At 37.0% G+C, this 9,796-nt stretch overlaps 1 protein-coding gene across 1 annotated transcript in view; it reads left to right on the top strand.

The window, feature by feature from the left end:
• Nucleotides 1-2,549, top strand: part of LOC115226343 (flotillin-2) — an 86,570-nt gene extending 84,021 nt beyond the window's left edge. Inside the window, exon 7 of the mRNA XM_036515103.1 lies at nucleotides 2,450-2,549. Coding sequence (XP_036370996.1) covers nucleotides 2,450-2,500 — 51 coding nt within the window. The 3' untranslated portion in view covers nucleotides 2,501-2,549. The remainder of the gene's footprint in view (nucleotides 1-2,449) is intronic.
• Nucleotides 2,550-9,796: the final 7,247 nt, after the last annotated feature.

The following is a 9,796-nucleotide window of genomic DNA, read 5'->3' as shown; positions in this document are numbered from 1 at the left end:
TATAATTGACTTGTAAAAGGTCACTAGTTGCTTCTTTGCACTTTTGGGGTGCAACTTGGGTGCAACTCAATTTCCTTTCCTTTTGTTTCCAGATTCTACCAGTCAGAAACAACAAGACGCAAACGTAAAAAATATATATACTTTATTCTCTTATAACGGTAAGAAATAAGTGGTATATCTGGTTCCGCTTGGTATGGATGTGTCAGAGCTGAAACTTTATCGCTTGTAAGATTTTACAATGTTCAGCCGCTAAAACCAGAACTGGTCAAAATGGCGTCCGGAGGGAGAAGATGATGTGGTCTGCAACAAATGTCAGGTTGAAAGTCTTCTGCTGACTGCTGCTATATCAAATCCGGAGAGAGAGAGAATTACACGTCTGGTGCCTTCGTTTGCTGTGCCTCAAGTCACTGCCTACTGGACGCTGGTGGTCAACGTTTTATGCTCCCTTGCCTCTTTGTTAAAGCTCGCTTTTTCCCTGCCATTCAACTAATGCCACGACAGCAAATTCTCTCTTCCGGTCTTCGCGTATGCGCGAGAGGGCGTTGCGCGCGCGCGCTGTTGGATAGCGTCACTACAGACTATTCCCTTCCCCAAATCGTTTGCTTTGTGCTGATGCAGAAAACGGTTCTTATTATTATTGAATTGGTGATAGCTTGAGCTGGCAGAATCGTAAGCACACTGGCTTTATGTTCTGAGTTCAAATTCTGCCAAGGTTGACTTTACCTTTCATCCTTTCAGGGTTGATTAATTGGTTTACCCTCCCCCCTCAAAATGCTGTCTTTGTGCCAAAAATTTGAAATCATTATTTCATTGGTGAAGGTGTGAGCTGGCAGAATTCTTAGCATGCCAGATAAAGTTGTAGACAAAGGTCGACTTTGCCTTTCATCCATTTGGAGTCAATGAAGTAAGTACCGGTTGAGTACTGGGGGTGATGTAATCAACTTAAGCCTTTCTCTAAAATTTCTGCCATGTGTCTATAGTGAAAAGAGAAATATATTGTGTATGCTGTGTGTTTGTATGGTCCGGATGTTTTGGCTATGTATTTGTCTGCATAGTTCTTATCATCCCCAAAGTATTAAAGGGACAGTTACTGGTTCTGATCCCTAAATCCTGATTGTTTTCATTTCCAGGTATTAATACTTGGATAAAAGTAATTTCTAATCTGATTCAGTCGTCTCTATGGCAAGGGAGAGAATCGTTTGGCTAGGAATTCATGGCTTATTTACTTTTTTCCTTCATAGAACTGCAGTTCTTATTTTGTTGTTCTCTTTTGCCAAACTGCTAAGTTATGGGGGACAAAATATCTCCTGGCATTGTTAAATTTTTTTCAGAAGTTGAGTGAAAAGAATACAATATATTTATGCAGTTATTTAATGAAATTTTTTTTCTCTAATTTTTTTCTTTTCACCATTGAGTGGATTTGGTAGATGGAAATTGAGAGAAGCCCATTGCACACATATATATGTGTGTGCGTGTCTTTGTGCCTGTGTTTATCTCCACCAGCATCGCTTGACAACTGATGTTGGTGTGTTTATATCCCCGTAATGTAGTGGTTCAACAAAAGAGACTCCTATAATAAATACTAGGCTTAAAAAATTGATTTGTTCGACTAAAACCCTTCAAGGCGGTGCTCCAGCATGGCTTCAGTCAAATGACTGAAACAAGTAAAAGAATATCATTTGATAATTTCTCCATTTCATTGCATACATTTGGACTTCTGCATCAATTAGAATTCATTTCCCTTCCTGGTGGTCCTTCACAACAATATGTCTCCCTTTCGCTACATTCTGCCAGTATCGACTTTACCTTTCATCCTTTCAGGATCGATTAAATATATATGAATTGCACATTAGGGTCGAAGTTATTGACTTACCCCTCCTCTGAAATTGCTGGCCTTGTGCCAAAATTTGAAATCATTATTGTTGATGAAGGCAGAATTGTTAGCAAAATGATTGACGGCATTTTGTCCATCTTCATATTCTTCAAGGGTTGACTTTGCCTTTCATCGTTTCAGGGTCGATAAAATAAGTACCAGTTGAGCCCTGGGGTCGATGTAACCAACTTACCCTGTTCCCTAAAACTTGATGATTGTGTGCCAAAATTTGAAACCATTATTATTTTTATTTATAGTAATAATAATAATAATAATAATATAGTAAGGCAGTGAGCTGGCACAATCGTTAGCCAAGCATTTTGCCCTTGCTATGTTCTGAGTTCAAATTCCATTGAGGCCAACTTTGCCTTTCATCCATTTGAAGTTGATAAATTAAGTACCAGTGAAGTACTGGGGTCAGTGTGATTGACTTACCCCCTCCACACAAATTTCAGGCTTTGTGCCTTTAGTAGAAAGGATTATTATTATTATTGTTGTTGTTGTTGTTGCTTTGTTATAATTTCTTAAATTCTAAGTGAAATGTTTAACATGTTCTTTAATTCCTTCCTTGTACAGAAATTCGGACTTTTATCAGACCGAATTCCGCTTCTTGCTCAAAAGTCTTAACATTGTGTTGTAAACGGTCTTTTGACCCTGTAGCCAGGTGGTAAGTTTGTTTGGTGCACCTTTTTGTCACACCCCTAGATGATTGCAATAGTTGCAGTGTGCAGCAGTTTCTATCTAACACTAGTTGCAGTAGATTTGATTCTTTTGTTGAGCAATGGATTTGGTGCAGCTTTTACTGTGGTTCGACTACTTGGATAAACTGAAATGGTAAGAACAGAGGCCATTTTGGTGGCAGTAGAAGACTCAGAGATATTCTCATGTTCTTTTATCTACTGTCGTGAAGGCACGTGGCTTAGTGGTTAGGAGTATTTGGCTCTTGATTGTAAGGTGGTGCATTGTGTTCTTCAGCCAGACCCTTTATTTCACTTTATTGCTCCAGTCCACTCAGCTGACGAAAATGTGGAGTACATGTATTTCAAAGGGACCAGCTATGTCACATACTGTGTCATGCTGAATCTCCCTGTGTTAAGGGTCCTTGTGTTTGTGGAGTACTCAGCCACTTGCACATTAATTTCATGAGCAGGCTGTTCTGTTGAGCAGATCAACTGGAGCCCTCATCATTTTAACTGATGGAGTGCCAGTTACTGTTGGGGCAACAGAGGAGAGAGAGTATTTGTAAAGAATGCATCTGGAGTCAATACATCTGAACATCAGAGAATTAGTCTAATCTTAAGCCGGTAGGAGAGAAAGAGAGAGAGAGGTGTCAGCCCCTCACACTACAACATATCATTAGTAGAGTTTACTTAATTGATAGGGCTAATTCACTGCCTGGTTTAACCCATGGTTGGTCCCTGGAGGCTTTCAGCAGAGTTTACTTGGAGGATAGGCCTATGCACTGCCTGGTTTAACATGCCAACCATATTGATGGCCCTTGTGTGCTTTTAGCACTTGAGTTCACTTAGGTGAACTAAGGTGGTGGGTCTGATCCTCATATCCTCACTGTCTGGTTGCTCCTTGGGTGTTTTCAACAGAGTTCATGTGGGTGGTAGTCGAATGTACTACTTTGTTTCACCCTTTCATTACCAACCTGTCCCAAAACAACCTGAGAATTTGTTTTTGGCTTATGTTACCAACCTGCCTAGAACCACCTGAGATAACCTAGTCATATTTAATCCTTTAGCATTCAAACTGGCCATATCTGGCCCCAAATATTCTACCTGTTCAAAACTAGCCAGATCTGGTCTCTCACACTTACCCTAGAAAGTCATTCTAAAACTAAACAATCACATCATTGAAGGCTCAAAACTATGAAATGACTAATTCTAAACAATGTGAATAAATAAGCAATACATTTAACAGAGTAAATTGATTGCTAAAGGGTTAAATGTAAATTTCAGTGTAAATCTCGTTAGTATATTCATGAAAACACGATTCCACTATGCAAAACAGTGTACGGCAATGTTTGATGTGATAACTGATTGCTTTGAGTTTTTAGAGAATTCTTTCCTTGTGGATTCTTCTGGAACTTTTTACCACAGATAAAAAATGAATACCAATTTCCTGTTGTCAAGCAGCAAATCAGAATTCAAAGGAAAATATGGAAGAATCTAGCAAAATAGACAGTCAACATATAATCCATAAGTCATCATCATCGTTTAATGTCCATTTTCTGCACTAGCACGGGTTGGACAGTTCGAGCGGGGTCTGGGAAGCCAGGGGCTGCACCAGGCTCCAGTCTGATCTGGCAGTGTTTCTACAGCTGTGATTTTTAAACCAGTATTTGGCTCATGATTGTAAGTGTGGTTTTTAAACCAGATATCTAGCCCCTTGCCATACTCAAGAAGACCTGTCCTCCACAGCAGAAGTGTTAATGCTGCTCTCCCTGTTGAAGAGGATTAGCCTACAAGAGCCCTATGCCAGCATTACATAAAAGTGCCCTTGCCAATACCATGTAAAAGCATCCAGTTCACTCTGTAAAGTGGTTGGCATTAGGAAGGGCCACCAGCCATAGAAGCCAAGCTGGACCTTGGACAGCGCTCCAGCTTGCTGGTTTCCACCAAACCATCCAATCCATGCCTGTTGGAAAATAGGCATTAAATGATGATGATAAGGGTGATTTTAATTTCTAAGAGTGAAATCCGTGATTCTGATAAGTTCTGATAGCAATTAAGAACATAAATCTGTAGCAGAATGGAGTAAGGATTTGAAAACTCTTTCCTTCATGATTTTCCAAGAGAAACTCGACTTGCCACAGTCTTTTCAAGGAAACAAAATTGTCAGATTATTCTTTTTTCCTTTCTTTGTTTTTTAACTGTTACATAGAATATAAACAAACTGGAAATTTTTGCATCCAACATTAGGGTCTAACAAGGCTACCCAGAATTACGAACTGAGAGATAATCCAGTTGTGTGTGTAATTCTTCTTTATTAAAATTCTGTTATTTATGATTTTATCTTTTATCTAACTCTGGTTAGTCCCCGAATGCTTTCAGCAGAATTCATGTGGGTGATAAGCTTTAACATACAATGCTACCATCGTTTGGTTATTTGGTTCTTGGATGTCTTCTGCACAGTTTACATGGGTAGTAAGCCCAATGCAGTAGTTAGGGTTACCATCTCCTGCTACCTGGGGTGGAAGGGAAAGTTTAATACATCATCTAGGTTGATTTGATGTTCAACAATTCATCTTTTTCCTGGCCGATGCAACTTGCCTTTTGTTAAAATTGATCTGCAATAAACTGGTTCCATTCCTTCAATACACAGAATATTTTAACAATTTTTTTACACTCTTCTTAATAATGTTTTGTTATGAAAATATAATGGGAGTTTTTAGACATCAACTGACTATGAGGGTCCCCACCCTTGAGTAAAATAGGAATCTAAAGGTTAAAAAAATGCTTGAGAACCCCTGCTTTAAATATTTAAAAAGTACCCTCAAAATGATCCTGTCAAAAATGTGTGGGGACTTTGTTTCCAACCTAAAGTATGTTATAATGTAAGTGTGCACTCCCATACACACTTGTAGGGGCCAGTGTAACTATGTGATTAAGTTCACTTCCCAACCACTAGGTTTGAGGTTCAATCCCACAAGCCTTAGGCTGATCAAAGCTTTATGAATGAATTTGGTTGACAGAAACTGAAAGAAGCCTGGTGTGTGCGTGTGTGTGTGTACTTCTCTGTGTTTGTTTAGAATGCATTCTTAATAATGTATTTATATAACTCCTGCTAGCAAGGAAAAATAGATGAACAAAACAACAAATGTGTGTGTGTGTGTGTGTGTGTGTGTGTGTGTGTGTGTGTGTGTGTGTGTGTTGTGTGTGTGTGTGTGTGTGTGTGTGTGTGTGTGTGTGTGTGTGTGTTGTTCAGCAATGATAAGATTAACAAAAGAGTTAATCTGATGAGAGATATTATTTAATAGACACAATATATATTTTTATGAGCTATTAATAGTTTCATGCAATAACTGCATCTCAGAGAGTATTTTTAGCACATCTGTGGCCTTCATCCAATCCTCAGGCTAACGTTTCTGTGAAAGCACAAAAAAGAGATGTTTTCATTACAGGAAATTATTTGTAGCTCATAAAAATATATATTCTGTTTATTTTATATGCACACACACACACACACACACACACACACATAATATAATTTTGTTTTATGTAGTTTCTTATGCAATTTAAAATTGTTTTTTTATATTTTGAGGGAAAATTTTTTCTTGTTTTATTTTTTAAAAATATTTTATCATTTTTCTGATAAAATATCTAAATATCAATTTTCTATTTTCAAGTTTGTGGTTTCTTTGTTCTATTATTTTTCTACGTTTTCTCTGTATTTATTGCTTTTGTTTTCACATATGTGGAAATATCTTTAAATGTTGAATACATGCAGGCATGGCTGTGTGGTAAGTAGCTTGCTTCCCAACCACATGGTTCCAGGATCAGTTCCACTGCATGACACTTTGGGAAGGTGTCTTCTTTTATAGCCTCAGGCCAACCAAAGCCTTGTGAGTGGATCTGGTAGATGGAAACTGAAAGAAGCCCATTGTATATATATGTGTGTGTGTGTGTGTGTGTGTGTGTATATATATATATATATATATATATATATATATACACACATATATACATATATGAAAAAACAAGTCAAGATAGAAAATGCTAAAATAATTTTATAAAGAACATTTCAGTACCGGTTTCAGTCATTTTGAGACCTTTTCAACTGTAACAATTAAATAATTAAATTTAGAAAAATTAAACAAGAGAGACAGAGAAAGGCAGAGACAAGGAGAATGCCACTTATATTTGAACACTATACAAATATTCTTTTAAAAAAACTTTTCTTTTAATTTTTCTAAATTTAATTATTTAATCGTTGCAGTTGAAAAGGTCTCAAAATGACTGAAACCGGTACTGAAATGTTCTTTATACAATTATTTTAGCATTTTCTATCTTGACTTGTTTTTTCATATATATCAACTCGTGTGTTCCTTTTCATCCTTTTATATATATATATATATATATATAATATATATATATAATATATATTATATATATGTATATATCTGTATGTATGTATGTATATATCTGTATGTATGTATGTATTATATATATATATATATATATATATATATATATATATATATATTATATATATATATACACACACACACACACATACATATTTTCAATAGTCTATTGAAAAGGTTGCAAGACGCAACGAACATTTTAGGAAAATATAAATAAGAAATAAGTGGAAATTTTACCAGTGAGTGTGTTAAATTACAAGGCACAAAAAGAAAATGACTCTCCCCAGACACAACAGAATATGCTTCAACACACAAACTCATATAAAGAATCTTGCAAGCCAAATCCCAAAACAAAATATATGTATATATATATATATATATATATATATATATATATATATATATATATTTTATTTCGCAATGAGGTAAAAAAACCCAAGGCTGTGTAGATATTAGAACATTTATAGATAGAAGGTCTTACAGCTGCTTGTAGGATATTTATTGATTATATCCCTTCATCAGAGACGGTGTGAGAGGATGATTAAGTAATAATTAATTTAGATAAGATATAAAATAGAGAGTGAGGTGGAGGAAAGAAAATAGATGTGAGATATGTAGGGATATTGCATTTGTAGATCCATTTTTTTTTAGGCAGAATAGTACACATATTCCAATACCTTATGAGTAAAATCCAACAGTATTTAAAATTGGTCGTTCCAAGTATAGAGTTTATACACAGTGTTATTGAATCCAGAATTGTTGTTTAAAGTGACCTAAATATATATACACACACACGGTGGCCTTCTTTCAGTTTGCATCTACCAAATCCACTCACAAGGCTTTGGTCGACCTTAGACTATAGAAGACATGACTTATATATATCTCATATGTAAGAAACATTTCTTGATATCATCACAATATTTGAAAAAAATTTTCTTAAGTTAGAAATTATTAATTTTATTGAAGACAAAAAACAGATTAACACAGATTTGAAAGGGGAAGTTTTTGTGAAGGCCCTTACAGAAAAATCCTTTTCCCATCAGTTTCTCTTAATTTGCCCTATTTAAAAATTTTTTGAAGAGTTGTTAGTGCCTCATTGTTTGGACACCATGTTATAATTGTAAACAAGCTTCCCTGTCATATAAGTGATGTTTTTTTGTTTCCATGCTTTCATGAGAACAAGTCTGGTTATGGGGAAATATTGATTTCAAATTTTGGCACAACACCAGCAATTTCAGAGAAGCGAATACGTTGATGTAATCGACCTATTCTCAGTGCTCAATGGGTACTTAATTTATTGATTCCGAAAGGATGACCAGCAAAGTCAATTACTGGCTGCATTTGAACTTGGAATTTAAAGACAGACTAAATGTTGCTAAGCATTCTGCCCAGCGTGCTAATGATTCTGCCAGCTCACCACCTTACCATATGAGAAATATTACCTTGCTTGGAAACAGGTGAGAGAAAGGAAAGGTATCTGGCTGCAGATCTGCCTCAGTAAACGCAGTCTGTGAATACCAATGCAAGCATCGAAAAGTGGACATTAAAATGATGATGAGGACTCGGGGGGGGGGGGATATTCCCACAATAGAGATCTGGCCTGAAAGTGAATGTGTGTGTGTAAAGCTGTCTCCTAAACAGTGTGGCCTGATTACTTTGACTCTGCCAGTCTTTATTCAACTGGTCTTGTAATTTAGGATGAAAGACAAAGGTGACCTTGGAATACAAGCACTAGCATAGCTAGAGTGTGTGCTGTCTGGGTGGCCCTTCTGTTTGCTGCCCCTGGACCCCACAAAAAACACACATTATCTACAGCAGACCCAAAAGTGCCCCACCCCCTCTACACTAGTGACTACAAGGCATTTCATCTGCCAATTTCCTACCATTAACTGATTATAACACTAAAGAGTTGACTGTCATTTCTAGCATGCCAAGTGACCAGATGTAGTACAACTTGTATCCATTTTGCTTTTATTTGTTTCAGTCATTTGACTGCAGCCATGCTGGGGCACTGCCTTGAAGGGTTTAAGTCAAACAAATCGACCCCGCCAGGACTTTTTTTTAAGCCTAGTACTTATTCTATTGATCTGATCTCTTATGCCGGACTGCTAAGTTATCGGGGACACACCAGCACTGGGTGTCTAGTGGTGATGGGGGACAAACATAGACACAAAGACATGCATACACACACACACACACACACACACACACACACACACACACACACAATGGGCTTCTTTCATTTTCTGTCAACCAAATCCACTGACAAGGTTTTGGTCAGCCCAAGGCCATATTAGAAGACACTAGCTCCAAAGTGTCATACAGTGGGACTGAACCTGGAATCCTTGTGGTTGAGAAGCAAACTTCTTACCATACAGCCATGTCTGCACCATTGTTAATTAATAAATAGTCCAAGTCTTGTTGTTGTTATTTTCCTCCTGCCTTTTTTATCCTTCAGCATTCAGATTATTCTTACTGCAAGAAATTATCTTCATGACAAAACACAGTGAATGACTTTCTTATGGGTTCAAATATGCCCCAAGCTTTTTTCGAACTGACAATAACCTTGTATTTGTACATATCACTGCTTAGCACTGCCAGCACGTAATTTATCTATGGTGAGGCACTGATTAGGAATATCAGAAGACAATCTCTCTTATCAGCTCGCAGTGCACCCTGTCTAGTTTCTGTGACTGAAGAGCAGATAACCACTCCAAAATGCTTGCATCTCACAGGGCTGATTTCAGGTGTCTTTACTCTGTTTGGGATGAGCTGCTGACTGTCATCACCACCAGTCACTGTATGATGCTTGACACTTAACTTAATCCAAC

This window comes from Octopus sinensis, linkage group LG30, assembly GCF_006345805.1.
Source record: "Octopus sinensis linkage group LG30, ASM634580v1, whole genome shotgun sequence".
In the NCBI taxonomy this organism is placed as follows: domain Eukaryota; kingdom Metazoa; phylum Mollusca; class Cephalopoda; order Octopoda; family Octopodidae; genus Octopus; species Octopus sinensis.
The sequence above is the reverse complement of the archived record's forward strand: the minus strand, read 5'-3'. Positions and strand labels throughout refer to the sequence as shown.